Source organism: Alosa pseudoharengus, unplaced genomic scaffold (genome assembly GCF_046254945.1).
Source record: "Alosa pseudoharengus isolate Yale_2024_CS ecotype anadromous, Long Island Sound unplaced genomic scaffold, YU_APseudo_1.1 YU_APseudo_1.1_scf_22, whole genome shotgun sequence".
In the NCBI taxonomy this organism is placed as follows: domain Eukaryota; kingdom Metazoa; phylum Chordata; class Actinopteri; order Clupeiformes; family Clupeidae; genus Alosa; species Alosa pseudoharengus.
This window is the reverse complement of record NW_027468680.1, coordinates 23520271-23540804: the sequence shown is the minus strand read 5'-3', so window position 1 is coordinate 23540804 and position 20534 is coordinate 23520271. Positions and strand designations below refer to the sequence as shown.

Sequence of the window (20534 nt, the reverse complement as noted above, 5' to 3'; positions counted from 1 at the left end):
AAAGAGGTAAATCAGTGCATGGGTCTAGAAACACTAGAAGGGATGATTTCACAGGTGCTTTTTATAGTTATTTTGTGGAGAACAATACAATACTGAAGTTGTGGAAAAATAACAAAAGCAGTGCATCAATAATAGCCTGTCAATATTCCATGGATTCCATGCATGTTGCTTTTGTTTCAAATATTTCTTGCATTTTTTTTTTCACATCATGACGAGAGGAGTACAGAAACAGAGAAAGCATAAGAATTCTGACAAACATTACTGTCTGTGTCTTCTGCATTACAGTACAGCACATCAAGCATTACAAACACTACACAACGTGGCCCATGAATTGCTCTCAACTAGAGCTCTGATGTGAGCCAGCCAAACCAATCTGGATCTGACCCTCATTTGGTCCGCAGACATTCACTATCCGGGACGCCATGAACCCTTCTGTCCTTGTGTACATATAGGGGCAGGACATGGCCCAATCCTAGACTGAAAGTTCTTACAGTGGAGATCTTCATTGAAGTCATTGCATTTAGTGGGGATCTTTATTGAAGTTAGTGGGGATATTTAAGTCCTAATTGTCCTAGAATTGTTGAGAAAATTGCTTTAAAAAGCTTAAACTATTAACCATGTTGTTAGTCGCTTTGGTTAAAAATGCGTCAGCCAAATGTAATGTAATGAAGTTAGTGGGGAACTTTATTGAAGTCATTGAAGTTAGTGGGGATCTTTATTGAAGCCTGGTCTAAGACTTTTGGTCTGTGTAGAGAAAGACTAGACTTTTAGTTGAGGACCAGGCCTAATCCATGTCTGGAAACACGACACCTAGAGTATCTGTATGCGCTAAATAGAGTTGGTTTACATAAGCTGACATTGTGTTACTCACCATATTATTCTTGTTGTTTTTATTTGTTTATTCATTTGTGATGGCTTAAGGACTTAACTCCCCTTCATCCCTCTAAGCATTTCTCCTCCACTTTGGGAATCAACACACAAAAATAGATCTATTTAAATAAACAGAATATTCATTAACAGATGAGATGTCCTCAGGCTGCGTTCTCTGTTGCGGTTCATCTTAAATAATCATCAGGCCAAAGGTCAGTATGAATAAAAAGCACAGTGCACGAGCCATATATGTTTTCAGTTTTTCAGTTCACAACATGTTTCCAAGATAATACTGGAAAATGTTCTCAAAGCCAGCACCTTCAAGCAACGCCTTTTTACTTAGTTCCCCGGAAAAAAAGCAACATTGTTTTGAACAGTATATTTGATCTCTCTCTCTTTCTCTCTTTATGGAGTCTGTAGACTGTGAGCTCTCTCTCCTCACTGGAAACTAATGCAAGAGCCAGCAACTTCTCCAGCACAGCACTTCCTGCTGGGTTCTGCACACTGGGCTCTAGTTCTTGTCCCAGCTGGGTGCGGTGCAGCCACAGTGTTATCTAACAGAGGGCCGGGTCCGGAACCGAACCCCCTCTTCTTTTGGAACTGTCCTGAAGGGGACTATCAGACAAGCAAGATGTCCCCCCTCTCTCTCTCTTATGTCTCTCTGCCCCCTCCCCTCAATCTCATCAGACACCCTGCAGTTCTCCGTCTGTGTGGGTGAGAGTGGGCAGCAGTACCAGCAGCAGCACCCCCTGTTGGCTGGGCTCAGTAGTATCGGTTGAGGCTGCGCGTGCCGGGGATGTCGGGCTGGCCGTTCATCCAGATCTCGCGGATGATGCGCTCGCGCTCCTCCAGCCGCTGGGCGCGCTCCAGCTCCTCGGCCGACGTGAACACGTTGGTGTTGAGCGTCCGCTCGAAGCGCCGGTGCCGCCGCGCCGACAGGTCTGACGTGGTGTCCCAGTCCGACTCCGACTCGCTGGTGCTGCTGTTGCCGGGCTCCACCGCTGCAGTCTTGCCCGGCTTGCGGTTCCGTGGGACCCGCCGGGCCCTGCAGTCCGTGCGGCAGGAGATCTGGACCACCAGCGCCAGAAGAGTGACCACCAGGCCCAGACAAATACCACACACAAAGTACAGCGCCGCTCGCTCCGGGTGGTCTGTGGGGCAAAATCGATATCACATTAACATTCACATAACATTCACATAACATAATATTACATTAACATTCACATATAAAACAAACTTCAGTATGCTTGCGACTGTTTTTACCTGACTTACAGTACATGATGTCATTGATATTACATTATCATTCACATATAAAAAAAAACCTTAGTATGCTTGGGACTGTTTGTTCCTGACATACATGAGGTCATGAGGACATTTGCGGGGCAAAAGGTATACAATACAAATCCACTATGAAGATTTAAGCAATATTTTATTGTACACAGCTCTTGTTACAGAGTAATTAAATCATAAAGCTTTAATTACACATTAATTATGATCACTATCAGCACAAACTCTGCAGTTCCATAAACTTCACTCTTTAACCCCAGTATTTGTTAGCATCTTACACTCCAGGCCTAAATGTACAGTTACAGGGAGGCTACACTGGACATGTAACTAAAGCGCTCCGTTTGCATTGCATCTGCTGCAACCATTAGCTTCCCCTATAATCAATGGAACTGGCTACACCAGACGTGATAGCGGCACGTACATTTGAAAAAAATGACTAACACTATTTCTACGCTAAGCGAACGGAGCGCTTCAGTTCATTTCAGTTCAGTTGCGGATCCGGTGTAGCCTTTCTGTTATGCTCTTAACATGGGCTATGAGATGTGAATTGTGTCCCACAACTCAAATCAGCTTTGATTTAAGGAAGATGATCGGTCAATGTCAGAAAATGGATAGTGTATAGTGTACTCACATAAGCATTTAAGAACATTAAAGGATCTACAGTAAGTAAGAGAACACAATGAGGTTTTGGGGCCAAGGAATGCTAACGAAACAGATTCTATTGTCTGTGTGCGTCTGGGGAGGAGATCTGTTCTGGCTGCATGGCTTGGTTATCGTACAGGCAGCCACTCAGGAGGGAACATGAAGAGCCTAGGGTGCTGTTTGTGTGTGTGTGTGTGTGTGTGTGTGTGTGTGTGGCGTTACTGTGGCACATGTAGCTGCCGCCACAGCTGCCACCAGGATGCAGACGGGAGCCAGAGCTGAGCCAGAGCTCCACGGTGGCCGGTGTCAAAAGCACTCATCATTTTCAGATGGTAATGTGTGTGAAAAACAATCGCACAAACACACACAGACAAACACACACACAGTGAGTTCTTTTGGACGTAAACAAAGATGGCAGAGGGGAAAAGCACATTTTGGGGTCGTTTTCTCAGAGCATCCAACAGTCACCCAAAACATGACTACAGAACATTAAATCTGAGAATAAGTTTATAATGACAGTCTAATTAAAGCCAGAGCTGATACAGTATTTCAACATGAACACTGTCAACACTAGAACTGTTGCGATTCCAGTTCCACAATGCAGGCAGCACACATACATTACATGCATAGGGTGTGGGCCACATGACACAAAGACAATACACATCGCATGGGTTCCATACATTGATTAAGCTTAGCTAGTTTACTAGGGCATATTGCTGGATTTAAAATGGTCAGGTCTGCCCTTCAATATCACCACGACCACTCCCCACATCTTACTATTTGGCAGAGCATCGCCAGACTAGAATCCCAAGGAAACCTAAAGTGCATTCTTTTTGAATGCATTCATTCGTAAATATTTAGACTTTTTGCACTCTGCTGTCAACATTATATTCTGCAGCATAACATGTCAGGATAGTTGTCATATGGCAACGACTGTCACCCATTCTTAACTGTGTGTTAGGTAGACAAGGTAGATCCACATCTCGTACTGGTTTACTGAGCACATTTAAACACACATTTTAAGGACCCGATATGTTTAAAAGTCAGAACTGGCTCTGTTCCCTTGATGTGCAGGCCCCCTGGGTGTTGGCCTTCTCTGTGTTAGGAGTACGGAGATGGAGCCACAAGGCAAGGGTCACACTCACCTGCTATGAACGAGTAAGCAGCCAGCGCGTTGCTAATAATGGCCATCTCCTTGTTGATGACCTTGGTGTCCAGGTCCGGGCTCAGCGTGCTACCGGACATCTCTTCCAGGTCGCGGAACCGAGTGGTGTCCTCCGCAGCGTAGACCCCCGACTCCCTCTGCTGCTTACCTCTTCTCACTGTGGAACCACAGAAACATTGCAGAACATTAAAGCTGCAGTTGGCAAGTCTGACAGATGGGACTTAGCCAAAATGTTGAATGTTTACAACTCTCATGCCCCTCCCCCACTACCACCGAGCACCCTCTCATCGAGTTTGTGCTCGTCAATGCGCACCAGACTGCACCAGACTGTGATTGACAGTCAGATCTCACACAGCCCAGAAGAACTGGGAGCTATGGATTTTTGCAAAACAAATAACAGGCTCTAAGTGGAGGTAGAAGTGCTGGTGTTTTCTAAAACTAGCTGATTTATGTTGTTCTGTCAGAGCATAGTGTCGGTTTCAGTGAATATGATAAAAAAAATCTTGCCAACTGCAGCTTTAAAGGAACCCACGAGAACAGGCGTGTGTAGAGAACTTGTTGGTGAACACAGTTTCATGGGTAGGACATTCTCTCTTTCAACACAACAACATCTGCACACAAACAAACCATACGTAATTAATTTCTGATGCAGCTCCTCAATGTTTTGCAATTACCTAATGGAAATAAGCTTGCTGAATTTCAATTAAACAGCATGGAAATTCAAAACAGGACAGTGGCTCCGATGTCAATCAAAAAGAAGACAACATAAACATGAAAGGCAAACTAATTTTTTTCCCACTGCAGTCAAGAACATTGAGAACAAAAATATGTTTTTTCATCCACACACCTCCCATATATTCATCAGTGACTTGATTGATTGTGGCTGTCAAGACGACTGGAAGTAAATTACAGGCTTCTCACAGGCAAATGCATAGAATACCCTCTAATCACAGGCTCCAACTTTCTTACTTGTGAAAATGCCAACGGTTGCGTCTTAACAAATAGAGCCAGAGCGTCTTTGAGCACATTTGTTTACCAAGAAAAAAACACAAGACTCAAAGAAGGAAAAAGAAGAGGAAAGTGCTGTTGATGAAACACATTGTAAACACTTAATAAAAGTGAAAAGACTTGGCTGGTGGAATCTTTCCATAATTTGACTTTTCCAGTTGTTCTGCTCGGGGGGACAGACTGTGGTCAGATCTGGTCAACTGTGAGGCCACAAAGGCATGTGTGTCTGGGGTTCTGTCTCCTTCCGAAAGAAAAGAAAGACAGAAAGAAAAAAACAGCCCTTTCCTTTCCTACTCCTCGGAAGTGCTCAGGACATTCAGACACACAGCTTCTGTTTCCAGATTCTCCCAAGACCCCTTTGGCCTGAATAAAAAACTCAACCTCCCCTCCCTCCCTCCCTGAGATGCCTTGTCTACTTAGCCTGCATGACTTCCTCATATTAAGTCAAGGGTTCACCTTCACGTCTCCTTGAAAGCTACTTGGCACAAAACATCTCGGTTCTCCTGGAAGTTAAATTCCTTACAAGTACCACAGTTTGCACTGTACTGTTAAAAGATAATGAGCTCTGCAGACTGAATTCACATGGTCCAGACAATGTAACAGCCAAATTCTGAATTCAAACCGAAATGCACAGGTCACACCAGGTCAGTAACTGGGTTTTTGGGTCCAAAAGCAGTGACGTTCACTGAAGCCAATGACAATATCAGCTTTCCTCTTGATTGAGTCCTGATGAGTGTTTACACGTTGCAAGGCTTTCCTGTAAGCCTCCTTAAACACAGACAGTTACTCACAATACATTGCACAACACATCATTCACATCATTGTTCAGATTAAGATAAGGCTGCTATTGACCTCGGTAAATCTCTTCTGGCGTATTTTTGTTGTTTCTGTTCACTAAACGCAACAGCGAAAGAGCCAGGATGAGGAGGGGCTCCATCACGTCACCTAAACATCATCACCCACTGGAGATCCCCCAGCTTCCCTGACACCCCCAGCCCCCCTACCCCACTCCCCTCCCCTGGCTTGCATTACTATCCCAACAGCCTCAGGGGGTGGGAGAGGGGGATTCCAAATCAACTCCATATGCTCCCAGCAGAGAGGAGCCATTTCCCAAGTTCACTGTCAGCAGCTCCAGACCCCATGGATACCACAAAGGCCCCTGCCTGGCTCCCAGAGCTGTTTCTGAGGGGCTCCCCAGCCAGCGTGTCCTCACCTCAACACTATGTTAACTACCCACAGGTGGTCAGCACTGGGCAGTGCACACAAACATTCCAAATCTAATATCCCAAAAGCATCTCAGTGAAATTGTGAAGTATGAATATGTAAGCCTACAGTACACAGGCAGCTTAATAACAAGTACCCAACAGTAAGTAGAAGTCTGTGTTCAGGCCAAACTACATGTACAGTATGCATGTCTTTTCTAATGGCAAAATGAAGAACAGTTGAAAAAGAAATAGACATTGAGTGCATTTTTCAAATTCATGGCTAAAAACATGGCAACATTCTAATGAGGTGTTTTCACGCGTTACGCGTCCTGAAGCTCTTTTGTACATTCATGCAGAGAAGAACCCGGGACAGGAAGTGAGTTGGAGAGATGAACGTGCCGGTGCAAACTGACTGGCAATGACTCAGCCACTGCATCAATTGGCTGGCGTAACTCCACCGAAAGCCATAGTGTGAGGGCTACACATCACACTGTGTTATTAAGTGTACTGCTGCACAAGTAGTTAAACGGGATGCAGTTGCTTCCAATTGACTACGATTGTATGGCTGTGGTTATGACTAGTTATATAGGCATCATGTTAATTGCAATGACTGTGTTTATGGCTAGCCCGTACTTGACTCGCAGTGAAGCCTGTTGTGTTCGGTTGTCCTCGAGGGACCTCACCTGTTCTGGCGTTTCCTAAGAGCGGGGGTGGGGGGCCATCCGGGGGGGTGTCATCTGTTGCTGTGCTGAAGCGCTCTTGGGGGAGGAGGGGGGCTGCGGACAAGCGCTCATGGGTCTCCTCCAGCAGTCGTCTCAGGACTACACATACCAGGGCAGAGAAGACATGACCAAAGACAGAGGAGATGAAACGCCGTGAAGCCCCTGTGCTGTGAGTCACACCGTACTGACTAACAGAGAGAATCCTCTTACTGGCCCTTCCCTTCTCCTCATTCCTCCATGTGGACTCAGCTTGTCTGAGCCGTGATTTTAAAAAGGGATAAGGTGCATCTGTCTTTGCAATGATCATCAAAGCATGAAATGAGATTTTTTTTTTTTAACTAAACAGCCCCGGTAGACAGTCAAAGCTCTCATTCAGGAATGAAAACATAAGAGGTGATACCTCATTTTCTTCATCATCAAATTTCTCCTCTGCGTCGGAGCACAAGACTAAGAAGACTCGGAGTAAGACAAGCAGAGAGTCCCAGGTCAAAGAAACTGGCATAACTAGCAAACTTGAGGTTCAAACAGATAGACTACAACCATGTTTTCTCTGGCCCTCAGTCAAGGGTCCTGATGCAGTAATTAGCTATACAGCCCAGAGCAGAGCCATTTCATTAACAGTAACAGTTTTAAGGTTTTTTTTTGTTTTTGTTTCTGCTATCCAACCCTTTTTAAAATACTCCAGTCATCTATTAATAATACAATCAAGACGGCCAGAACAAAGTGAGGGTGCCGTTTGGCAGCAGACCACCGGGTCCCTGGGCCAGAGGCCTGTGGCGTTTCACGAGTTTGACCAGCGGTGCCTGGCGTCAGTCAGGTCCGCAGCCAACAAGCTCAGATGAAACTAGAACATCAAAGCCCACACAAACAATTTTGCTACAACAACCCCCCCCGTCACACACACACACAATCTCCACACACACACACACACACAATCTCCACACACACACACACACACACACACACACACACAGATAAAGATAACATTAAAATGGTAGACACAGCCAAAACTACATCAGCCCAAGTTGGGATTTGCTCCTTCACCCTACTCCTTCATGGTTCCTTCTGCGCTCTTTAGCTCATTACATGCAACTTAATCCGACAACATTGATGACAGGAAGTCCATACAACCTGATATGCATTTATACTGTATATTTTGGCAAAGATATAGTGGAGATATGTAGCTTATAATTGTACGTATACAGTATGTCTGAAATGAGAGTCTACGGGCTGGAGAGTTTTGGTTGCATAATTGCCTTTCCTGGGGCTCCCTGGTGAGCACTACTTTCACAGTATTGCATTAGGTAGAACGTCTGGCACGTTTATATGGACTGCGTCTGTCTATTAAAAAGGTTAAATGTCTGCTTTTGATTTAAGTTTTATAGTGAAGTTTGGTGCACTGATGCCAGCCAACAATAACGAGCAGAGTTTTTAACCAGAGTTGGCATTAATCAGTTTCAGGTGGTGTCATTATACCTGCTGTATGAAACCAGAGTCAGAGTGAAATGTGTGGTTGACACTAACTGACCTGCCACTATTGCACTGGGTACCCACAGAAGACCACCCACTGGGCAACACCATGACTAGCGACTCAGCTCTAAAAACAGAAGGCAAAAGTCTAAGTCCCTGTTGACAAAGCGTGTCAGCTTCGAGCTGGCCCGGCATTCTTCAAGGCTCGCAGGTCCTCTGGTCAGCACCCGGAACAAAGTGCGGAGACAAACAGGTGGAGCAGCTGCCAGACTGGGGGAGAGGCAGTCCGGCCGGGAGGGCACGGGAGACTTTTGTGCTTACTTCAACTTCCCTCATTTTCAACGGGCTACAGTATGTCTACCCTCACATCCCTCCACTTGGCTCGTAAGTAAAAAAACGCATACAGCACACTCATGGGTAAGACTTTGATATGGAAATAGGCAAGACGGCCTAATCCGGTCAGGCAAAAAAAAACTGTGTAATGGCGGAGTTTTGAAATCATGAGGCTGGAGAACTATTAGAAAAGCTGTTTGCCAGGGGCAATGAGTTTCCTCATGAGAAACTCAAGAGTTTCCTCAGAGAAACAGAAACACGACCCCTCTCCTATAGCCCCTGTTTCCCTCATCGGTCTGTCCGAGTGAAGAAAGCAGCAGGCTGACGTAAGGCCTGCTGGCTCCAGGGTCAGGCTGTGATGATGATGGGGCGCAGTGTGCGATCATGACACCCTCATCCCAGATAAACAAAAGGAGCGAGAGGAAGTGTAGGGAACCGGAGTCAAGAATAATATCGGAACAATTGGAAAATGTTATCTCACTGATGTGTTTGGCTCGTCGTGCTGGAATGGTGTTGAGCAGCTCAGTGAGTAGGGTTGGGTATCGTTTCAATTTGAACGATTCCGATTCCAATTCCGATTTCTTATTTCGATTCCGGTTCCTAACGATTCTCGATTCCGATTTTTTTTAAAGGCAGGGTCAAAAAAAGTTTAGGATATTTTAAATGAGCTAGCTAACCAACGGTCTTTCTCAGGGTATCTGCACATTTTCCAAGTGCAAATTTAAAGACTTTTAAGACCTTTTCAAGACATCTAAATGAAAATTAAGACTATACCACGGCAAAAAGATATATAAGACTGTTTAATGCAATAGTTTTTTTTTCCTACTAATTTTAACCCCCACCCCATTTTGGATGTCTACAGAAGTTACCAAAAATATTTTGGCGAAAGAAAATAATTGTGTGTGAATTACCTTCACAGCTATAAATGCCCAATTTTAGGGTCTGGACTGCTTGCTTTTGAAGCTGGCTGTACTGTACATATTTGGTTTTGCTTACTGCTGAGGCTGTTCTTCACCTGTGTCTGTAGTAGCCTAGGGCTACTTGCCAAAGACATGTGCACTGGACTGGATTCCCTTAAATATTTTTTTCAAAGTTAACTAAGCTATTTACATATTTTAATAAGCCTACTTTATATAATGTACTATGTGCATCTATTGTCCATATGCAGCACAGCAAATTAAAGTTAATCCACTACTTTACATGTTGCATACCAGTTGTATCTAAACCAACCAAAGCTTGACTGAAACATTGTAAAACCATTGACTTGTTTTAAATTAATTAAGAGACAGGTCCTCTTCGCATGATCCTGCTGAAAACTGCTGGTTTCATCTCAAGCACGCACGTATGAACGCATGTATTTTTATGTAGCAGTCGCCGACATTCAAAACATATGCGGTTATATTTCACAACTTTTGCTAAGTAGGCCTAGCCTACTGGGAAACGCTGGCAAGCAAGCTGCTGGCAGATATTACAGGTAGGCTATTATAACTTAGACAGATATTTTCTTCCCTAGGCTAGGCCAGCAACACACGCTGGAAAGATGCAAACAGATCAACTTAACATACCGGTATACAGTATTTCCTCCTGATTGCGAAGCACTGCACATAATTTCACCAGCAGTCTTCGCGTCCATAGTTTGTGAAACGATGCTGCGTCCGAGCAAAGACTTTAGATGCCAAGCGCAACTCCAAAAAGGAGAACAAATAAACGTCCGGCTTGAGGCTGCGGCGGACGCCGGACAGGGCTTTTAAAATCCATATGTCCGGCCTAAATTCGAACATATGGCCAACCTATCGCTAACTGGCTTACCAACTCTTTCTCCCGCTCATTCTACCGTAGGCTCCCTCATTCCACGTAGGCTACCCTGTCTATCTCTCAGGCCTCAGCTACACCACGAAAACGCCAGGCATATTATTTTGTACATAGGCCTACTGTATTATTACCGTTTTCACACCTTTAACCAAACCCGTGAAAAACATCTTCACTCTGCAACCACTACACTTCCTCCCGTAGCCTAATAGCCTATCACGTATACAATTGCGTTTTAAATACACGAAACTGGATGGAGACATCACTCGCTCTCTTGCACTCGCTGGCGGTCCCATACGCACATTTAATACCTCTCTTTCGAAAATTCAGTTGTAGCCTATTTAAGACTTTTTAAGGATCCTCGGGAACCCTGCTTTCTGAATGAAATAGTCTGACCTTCTCCATGAATTTTAATTATATTAACTATGCGCTTCTTCGTTGGTGTTCAGACGTTTCTTCTTCCTGTCGGCAGACTGGGAATCGAAAGTAGGAATCGAAATTTAAACTTTTGAACGATTCCGGGAAAATCGCAAAGATAGTCCCGGTTCCAACCAATACTCGATATTCGATACCCAAGCCTATCAGTGAGGTCCCTGTATTTTAAATGAGCGGGAGAGAGGGAGAGAGCAAGAGAGGGAGAGAATTGAATCCAAATGGGAAACCTAAAGCCACGGTGAAAAGGAAACACTCAACGCTTTCATCTTTGTTTGCACAGCGGATGGAGATCAAACTACCTTCCACTAGAATGATCCTTTTTGTAGTGTTAGATGTCCTATTTTAAGGAGAAAGGTTTTTAAAATAGTGGGTGGAACACACACACACACACACACACACACACACACACACACACACGCACACACACACACACACCACAGGCTGAGACCTCGCAGCTGGTTGTGATAAAGGGAATGGCGACAGTACATTGGGCTCATAGAGAATGAGCTTCCTGCTGTCCTCCATCATACTAATGCTGACCTCAGTCATCCATCATACTCCTCCAACACCGACACACCAGGGAGGAGAATAGGGGAAGAGGACCAGAGGAAAGAATGACCGATGAGGACCTTTGAGAAGAAGAAGAAGAAATGGAGACGGGACAGTATGATGGAGAGACACAGAGAGATGGGGATGAAAGGAGAGAGAAACTGAGTATATCTGTTGCTAGCTGATCGTGCTCTTTGCTTTGACACAACTGTCATAGGATATAGCCAAACCAGTGCAACACTGGAATTTAGGTTTGTTTGAGTGAGGGGTTGTACCAAGGGAGAGACAGAGGGACAGAAACGTGTGGTCCACACATGACAGTGTATGTGTGTGTATGTGTTTGTGTGTCATCGAAGTGCCTGTGAGAAAACACACTGTCCTCGTCTCTTGCAGTGTGTGACAGTTTGCACTTGATGTCTGAGCAGACAGCCCTGCCAGCACGATCCTCTGGCACATCCTCCAAATGAGACATAAACAGAGAGCCAGAGTGAACTCACACTCACCCACACACTCACACTCACACACACACACACAGCTCTCTCTCTCCCGCGCAGTGACAGTAGCTGTAGCCAAGGCGATGGTGGTGACTGTGTTTTTCTCTTCCCATGGCCAGCTCCACGCAGACTGCTGACTGAGCCTGTTTGCTTTGTGCGGGAGGACAGGAGATAGCTGTGCCACTAAGCACGCGTTGTCATCACATACCTACACTATGAGCACCCCACACACACACACACACACACACACACACACACACACACACACACACACACACACACACACCACATAGCTGCTGATGATAGCATCTGATACTAGAGAGACTTTGGCCCTGATCTGGCCCTGATATTGGACAGAGTCTCGTCCTGATTCTCCCAGATCTGGTTCGGTCCTGATCCACCCTTCACCTGGTCCGGGCCTGACAGAAGCAGAAGCAGCTGATTCTCCAGAAGCAGCTGATTCTGGAGAGAATCTCGCTCTGGCTCGGCCCAGATGTGGCCCCAGTTCGGCCCAGAGTGGCTCTCCTATCTAGGCCAGGGTCTGCAGCCCTGTGTGAGTGCAGAGGAGATCATTGGAGGAGTGGAGGAGGCATAAAGGGGGAGTGCTGTGTCTGCATGATCTGCTCTGACGGGAGAGACGAGGAGGAGGAGGAGGATGAGGAGGAGTCAGGAGCGTGTGACCTGAGACGGAGCGTCTCCACAGAGATCTTGTGACCGTGACGACGAGGATGAGTAAAAGCTAAGCTCAGAGCGATGCCCTGTTACGAGATTACGAGCAGCAGTCCATGCTGACCTCGTCTGTCGGAAACAATACGCCAGCAGAGAGAAATGCAGGCCAAACAACAAACCTCCACTTCCTCCGCACGATAACACTGGAGTCTTGGTTAGCCCACTACAATACACACACACACACACACACACACTCAGAAACACTCGCAATCTCACAAAAACAGATCTATGCACACACAGATGCAAATACACAAGGAAACGCCACTTTTGTTATCTTGTATTTTTGGCTAACCAATGAGAAAGACACACTGGCCTCTACTTGCTGTGACACACTTGATTTATTTCCATTTCACTGCCCTGAGTCTGTCCACCTCAATCTCATTCCACTCACAAAACACGGCTCTGAGATTATCCAGTCTCAGGAAAGAAAAAAGAATGGCAAACATCCTGTATAAACCCCCCCAAAACTACCACACACACACACACTCTCTCTCTCTCTCTCTCTCTCACACTCTCCTCTCACTCACACACACACACACTTTTTCTCTCTCTCACACACACACACACACACACACACACACACACACACACACACACACACACACACACACTCCTCTCTCTCTCTCTCTCTCTCTCTCTCTCACACACACACACACACACACACACACACACACACACACACACAGCCACACCACCACCACCGCTGCCCGGCAGACCCCTATGGGCTCAATGGCAGGCCCCTGGCTGGGGGACTTGAGCCCTGCAGATTAGAAATGGGAGCTGTATCCTGCATGCTAAGCTCCTGCATACTGGGAGAGTCACTGGCTGACAGCACACTCTGTCAAAATACCCCTTTAACAAACTCTGTGTTATGTTATTCAATGAAAATATGTTTTCAAATGCAGGTCGGCTTGTCTTTTGGAATACAGCATCCTTAACGATCATAGAGACCCTTACAGTGAGGGCTAACCACTGCGAATAAACAGCTCCAAATTTCAGACAGCTTGTTGTGTTCAGACAGTTGTGCAATTCAGACAGTTCGTTCCTGAATATGTGATGAGATCTGGGAAAACCCATCACATGGTGAAATCAAAAATCCTTGATTTCTGCTTCATTCCCTCTCTGGAGAAATTTCACCAACTGATACCATCCTAGCAACATCTTGGACACCGTCCCCTAGCAACATCCTGGGTGTTGCTAGGATGGCACAGAATCGTGTTGGTGAAATGTCATACTCTGGTCATGCAAGGGGCCAAACACAGTTCAATGGTTTGGATTCCCATGGAGCACAGTGTGTTTACTAAGGACATCAATCATCAGATGAGGATTAGTAATGTCCAAGTGCAGAGAAATGTGATTGAAAATCCAGAAATACAAATATAGACCAAATAAGATAGTCATCTTCCAATATTTTTATCATTTCATTATTTTTAAAAATAATATAATGCTATTATTTTGCAGCAAATCATATCATTTTATATTATTTGGTGCAAACCACTTTTTTTGTGGACGTTAGACCATGTTATTTCTCGTTTGGAAAAATGCGGCCTAAAGGTAAAGTCAGAGGATGTCAGGAGCATGTCAGGCTGGTTTGATGGTGAGGAGCTGACTCTTAAACACACACACACACACACTCTGTCTCTGCCTGTTTCTCCTCTCCCTGCTCCCAGTGTCAGGCTCTCCCCCGTCAAACATGCCAGGAATGCAGCACCTTGATCTGCATGTGGTGCATGGAGAGGGGGTAAGGGAGACATTGAGGAATGGGGGTAATAAGGAGAAGAGGGGGAGAGAGAGGGGAAAAAACTACAGAGGGCAACAGAGTAGACACACTGAGTCAGTCATTTCCTCCAGGCACAGCCAGACAGATAGACAGACAGGCACACACCCACTGTCTGTTCTGGTTTTTTTTTACCTTAACCCAGACATAAGACAGAGACACAGAGAGAGAGAGAGAGAGAGAGAGAGAGAGAGAGAGAGAGAGAGAGAGAGAAGCAATGAGGGGCAAATGAGTAGAGGGTGGAGGGAGAGAAAAGGAGATAGAGAAAAGGAGATAGGGGAGTCATAAGAGAACGAGTTCCAGAGACTGAGCTCAGAGAGATGTAGCGAGCGATGGAGGAAAGAGACAAATTCAGATAGACAGAGAAAAAAGACATCAAGATAAAATGGCAGACAGGAAGAGATAGTGCAGGGACAAAGCGTGTGGAAGATAGAGTGAATGAGAAACAGAGAGAGAGAGAGAGAGAAACAGAGAGCGACAGTGACACAGTTTCCTCTCTTGGGCATCCCTGTTCAAACAGCAGCAGCGGTGGCAGTGGCAGCTAACATGTCCGTCTTCCCACTAAATCACTAAACAAACACACAGGGAGTCTGGCTCATGCATGCATACACACACACACACTCACACTCGCACACACAATACCTCTCTGTCTTGCTTACTCACACACATTCACACACGCACACACACCCCCTCCCCCCCCACACAAACACATACACAAACACACACAGCCTCTTCTCCTTCCTAACAGATCACATTCATAACACACCCAAACAAACAAACACATATCCAGAGTGGCGGCCACCCTAGGCCCTTTCCAGGGGAGTGCCGTAGCGTAGCGTACTACGCTGCAGCAGAGCCACGCTTTGTGAAATAACACCCTCGCTGTGGGTGGACACAAGCTCCATCAAGCCCTTTAATGATATCATAACCCAAGTAGACATTAGTCAGAGAGGCAGTATAATCACTGAATGAGCACGGCTGAGTGAAGTCATGTCCGACTGTCTCCAACGCCTGGAGAGCTCTCTTTGATAGTCACGCCTAATGGTGACCAAATGTGGTCATCTCATGTCAGGATAATCAGGGAACTTTTGTCCAATCAGATCAAGGACGTCTCAATCAGTTTGTATATCTTGGCAATAAGATCCTTTTATCCAAGTATCGACATACAGTAACTTCCCCCTTTGTGTTTAAGTTAAGCACGTATCGAGTTTTGTATGGGTGGTGAATGTGAAGTCTGCTATGTTCAAGACAGAAACTAGCAACATACAGTATGTTAATTACTCAATTTCACCCTTTATTTCATCATATGTTTTCCAAAACCATAATGAGCAGGTGGCAGTAATTAGTACTGAATGAAAGCATTAGCACAACCAGTAATAAGCCAATTTCACAGTGTCCAGGTGTCCGGCCTCGTTGATGTTAATGATACCTTAATTGGCAGGGTAAAACGTCTTCCTGCTTTTGTCTTTCCTGTGGACTTTTCTTTTGCTGTCTATGGGAGAGTGCTGTTCCACAGGAAGTTGATTTACACAGCGGCCCCATGTTGTGAAATGGGCTAATTAGCATGAATATGAACTGAAGATACAAAGTCTTTGGCCTTTATGGAGCAGATGACACTAGAGAGAGGATCAAATGATAGAAAAGCTTAAGCATGGCCCAGGATGTGATGCGTGCCGTGCTAGAACACTGAGCTGTCTTCTAGACTCTACACTCAGGAGCCAGGATGTGATGCGTGCCATGCTAGAACACTGGGCTGTCTTCTAGACTCTACACTCAGGAGCCAGGATGTGATGTGTGCTGTGCTAAAACACTGGGCTGTCTTTGAGACTCTACACTCAGGAGCCAGGATGTGATGTGTGCTGTGCTAGAACAGTGGGCTGTCTTTGAGACTCTAGACTCAGTCTCTCAGGAGGAGAGTTTTCCTGCTCTACAGTAGGAACTCCAAAAATTAGTAGCCTCCCATTGAATGAGATGACGCTGAACCTGAAGGGAGAAACACAACTATACTGCAATGCTCTTTATGTAAAAACTCCAAATGCTGTCAGTGTGAAATGCATGGGTGTGTTTCACACTGTGACCAACTCAACCACCAGCTCAGTTCCTAGTGCACCTGTCCATAGCTGACGGAGAGGCAACAGTTTGAGCTTCTCTGCTTGAAAAGCACTGAACCTCATTTGGACATGTAGGATGCCAAAGAAAAAAGCAAAATGCGATCATGTTAAATATTCATACAACAGTATCTCTAAACAATATACGGGTTTAATTAAAAAAAGATCCTCAGAGGGGGCTATGCAGTTTGCTGGCTCTTATTAACCCTTAAAGGTGTAGGTTTTTGAACATTCTAAGTTCCGCAACAATTGAAGGTTCTAAAATTCTATGTTGAATTCAATGAACCCAGATATTCTTTAGAACGTTCATTTCTCAACATTCCCATCACACCGGTGTGACGGTACTCCTTTAAGGGTTAAAACAGAAGAAAAGAAAAGAAAGACAAAACTTAAAACCCAAATGAAATGCAACGGACGATTAAACCCAGTACATCGCTGGACACGGAGAGCAGACCCAGGGATGACCCCAGCCCTGAAGGACAGGTCAGCGAGTGCAGGCGTCAGCTGAGTGTTCTCTCTTCAGCGGGCCGGCGGGCCATGGGACACTGCTGGCAGACCTCGTAGCGCAGCAAGGATGTCTTGGGTGGTCGTGGACGAGAAAGGAAAAAGACCGGAGCCCTTTTAGTGTGAGTGCACCACGCTTCAGCGGCCTTGACGGAACTTCATCTTTGTGAAAGTGACACTTTCAGACCATCAAGTTCGCTAATAAAGACTGGGCTTCATGAGGAGAGCAGCACAATGCCAAAAATGAGTCAGATTTTTTTTTTATCTGTGTTTCAAAAAAGTCAAAAAAGCTAACACACTGCACAACCTGATTGTAGCAACTTGTTGGACAAACTATACAACTATTAACTCAAATCCATCAGCACACCAAAGCAGCTACTAGTAGCCCACCCCTCCCCTCTCTCTCTATCTGCCTGCAAAATGGGCTAATTAGCATGAATATGAACTGAAGATACCAAGTCTTTGGCCTTTATGGAGCAGATGACACTAGAGAGAGGATCAAATGATAGAAAAGCTTCAGCATGGCCCAGGATGTGATGCGTGCCGTGCTAGAACACTGAGCTGTCTTCTAGACTCTACACTCAGGAGCCAGGATGTGATGCGTGCCATGCTCATTTCTCTTTAATTGCTAAACTTTCCCTACCCTCTGGTAAAACTAGCATTGGAGAGTAGATCCATGAAAACATATTAGAGGAAAGCTTTTGGTATGCCCTGATTTCCATTCCCCCCACACACGCATGCACACACACGCACGCGCACACACATACACACACACACACAACCACCAACAACCCCCCTGCCACCACTGTAACGTGTGGTTACGCACACACACGCACACACACAGTGAAACCCCCTGCTTTCCCGAGCAAAATGGTATTTTAATGAGGGTATTGGGTTGGGGGATGGGGTGTGTGTGGGTGCCCTCATAAAAATGACCACATGCCCACCGCCGGGCCCCTGTGTTCTGCTTGAGTTTGATTCCTTCTGACACTGACCTTTCCACCCCTCCTAACAACGCCCCCCCCCCCCCCCCCCCCCACACACACACCAACCACCAGCTCTGGTGCTACATCTTCAGCTGATTAGTCTACTCGCTTGCCCCAGCCGACCAGCGCTGCCAAAGGTGCACTACACACGCACACACAGAGAGAGAGAGAGCGAGGAAGAAAGAGAGAGAGAAAGGGGGTAAGTGAAGTCATACATACTTACACACACACACACACACACACACACACACACACACACACACACACACACACTGGAGCAAAGAAGGCGAAGCCCAAGCCCAAACTACAAACATGGCAAAGTCTATCGCTTAGCACTGAGGACCTGTGGCCGGTTGCACAAAGCACCTTAAGTTAAGTTTTTCCCTTAAAAACTGATTTAAGGGTCCCTTAAAATAAAAACGGTTGCACAAACACCCTTAAGTTTTCTCCTTAATGTTTCCTTAACATGTTCCCTTAGTATTTAAGGGTTTGTCCTTATCTTGTAAGAAATCCCTTAAACTGTTGCACAAACGACCTTAGTAGTCTAACTAAGGGGAAAAACCTAAGGGACATCTGACTCTTCCTTAACAATATTATTAACTGAATTGATGCTGATAAATGAAGTTTATTAACTACTTTTGACAATTCAAAATAAAACCTCTGTTAATATGCTTCCTCTGTCAAATAGGCCTATCAGAAACATGCCGTAGCATATTGTTATTGTGTGGTTTACGTAGCCTAGGCTAACGTTAACAATTCATGTGGATGTCTTGTTAGCCTATGAGCTTCGGTTCGGTTCACTAGGCAAAACGTTGGTGCACCGATGACAGTCAGGATCATCTAACTTGCCAACTAGTATTGCTCAGTTCATGTATATAACATGCTTTACTTGCTACCTGGATAATTTTCACAAATATTATTAAGGTAAGATGAATGATAAGATCATTAAGCTTTAGGCCTACTGTGTTCGGTGGGTTAACTAACGTCATCGCGGCAAAGGCAGTTAGCTGTAGGCTACAGCTGTTGAACAAACTCCGTGGAAACTATAGAATTTTCGTGCCGGAAAATCCCTTTCAGTGCAGTAAATCCCTTGACGTTTCTCCTTAACTAAGGAAACATTTTAAGGTATTCTGTGCAACACCCTTAAGTAAATCCCTTACCTAAGGAGAAATGAAGTTTTAAGGGTCATACTTAAGGGAAAAAACTTAAGGTGCTTTGTGCAACCGGCCACTGAAGGAGAGAGGGAGAGAGGAGAGAGAGAGGAGAGAGAAGAGAGGAGGAAAGAGGGGAGAGAGGAAGAGAAGAGGGGAGGAAAGCGAGGAGAGAGAGGAGGAGAAGGAGAGAGGAGAGAGAGGAGGAGAATAGGAGTCTGACTGCTGAGGGAGTGTGGTGACTTACGCAAACCTACTGACATCTGAATGAGCATCCAAACCAGAAATATGCATTCATAAGTGACATGTACGCATGCACACACTTATGGTATATACAATGTGTTATCTAAGTATACAATCCATGAATGAAACACACACACAAACACACACATGCACACAGTCAAACACAAGCACATAAACACATAAACACACGCACACACACACCCACACACACACACACACACTCTCTCTCTCTCTCACACACACACTCTCTCTCACACACACACACACACACACACACACACACGCACACACACACACACACACACAACGCAAACACAACTCAAGTAAGTCCAGCAGCTCAGCTGAAAGGAGCAACTCTTCATCTCAGCACTCCTGGTCCAGCAGCTGGATCACTACTCTGTCCACCCTGGACAAGCCCTGCCTCTGTGTGGCTCCTGCGTCCCTTTTCCACAGGCCAGTAGGTTGACCAATCCCAGCCCAGGGCTACCCAGCCTTGAACAAAGATCCACTCTGTGTCCCTGGTCACTGCCCCCTGGGCAGTGAGGTGAGGAGACAGAGAGCAGGGTGTGTGTGTGTGTGTGTGTGTGTGTGTGTGAGGTGGCCTCTGTGTCCCTGGTCACTGCCTCCTGTCTAATGGTAGCCCAGGGCGAGGTGAGGAGAGAGAAAGTAGGGTGTGTGTGTGTGTGTGTGTATGTGTGCGTGGTGGTGGTGGTGGGGTGGGGCTGGGGGCTGCAGGACGTGACACAAAGCTGCTGCTACATACACATACACATGCGCGCGCGCACAAAAACACACACACACACACACACACACACACACACACACACAAGCACTTACAGATTCGCACAAGTAAGCATATGCAAAGGCAGAGAGATGCACTTAAAGTCACACAAAGATACACAAATAGAGTAATACACACAAAGACACACACACACACACACACACACACACACACACACACACACACACAGGCACAAACACACTTATGCACACACTTGAACGCACTCATTCATACAAGCTTGGATACAAGAGGACAAATCCACTCAC

The 20534-nt window shown here is 45.7% G+C and overlaps 1 protein-coding gene across 2 annotated transcripts in view; it reads right to left on the bottom strand.

The window, feature by feature from the left end:
* Positions 1 to 1548: 1548 nt before the first annotated feature.
* Positions 1549 to 20534, bottom strand: part of eva1ab (eva-1 homolog A, regulator of programmed cell death b) — a 22993-nt gene continuing 4007 nt past the window's right edge. Inside the window, exons 2-4 of one of the 2 annotated variants that reach the window (XM_076299392.1) lie at positions 6861 to 6998; positions 3945 to 4121; positions 1549 to 2021 (exon numbers count right to left, since the gene is read on the bottom strand). In XM_076299392.1, coding sequence (XP_076155507.1) covers positions 1633 to 2021; positions 3945 to 4044 — 489 coding nt within the window. In that variant the 5' untranslated portion in view covers positions 4045 to 4121; positions 6861 to 6998 and the 3' untranslated portion in view covers positions 1549 to 1632. The remainder of the gene's footprint in view (positions 2022 to 3944; positions 4122 to 6860; positions 6999 to 20534) is intronic. The other variant, XM_076299393.1, reaches the window with a different exon arrangement.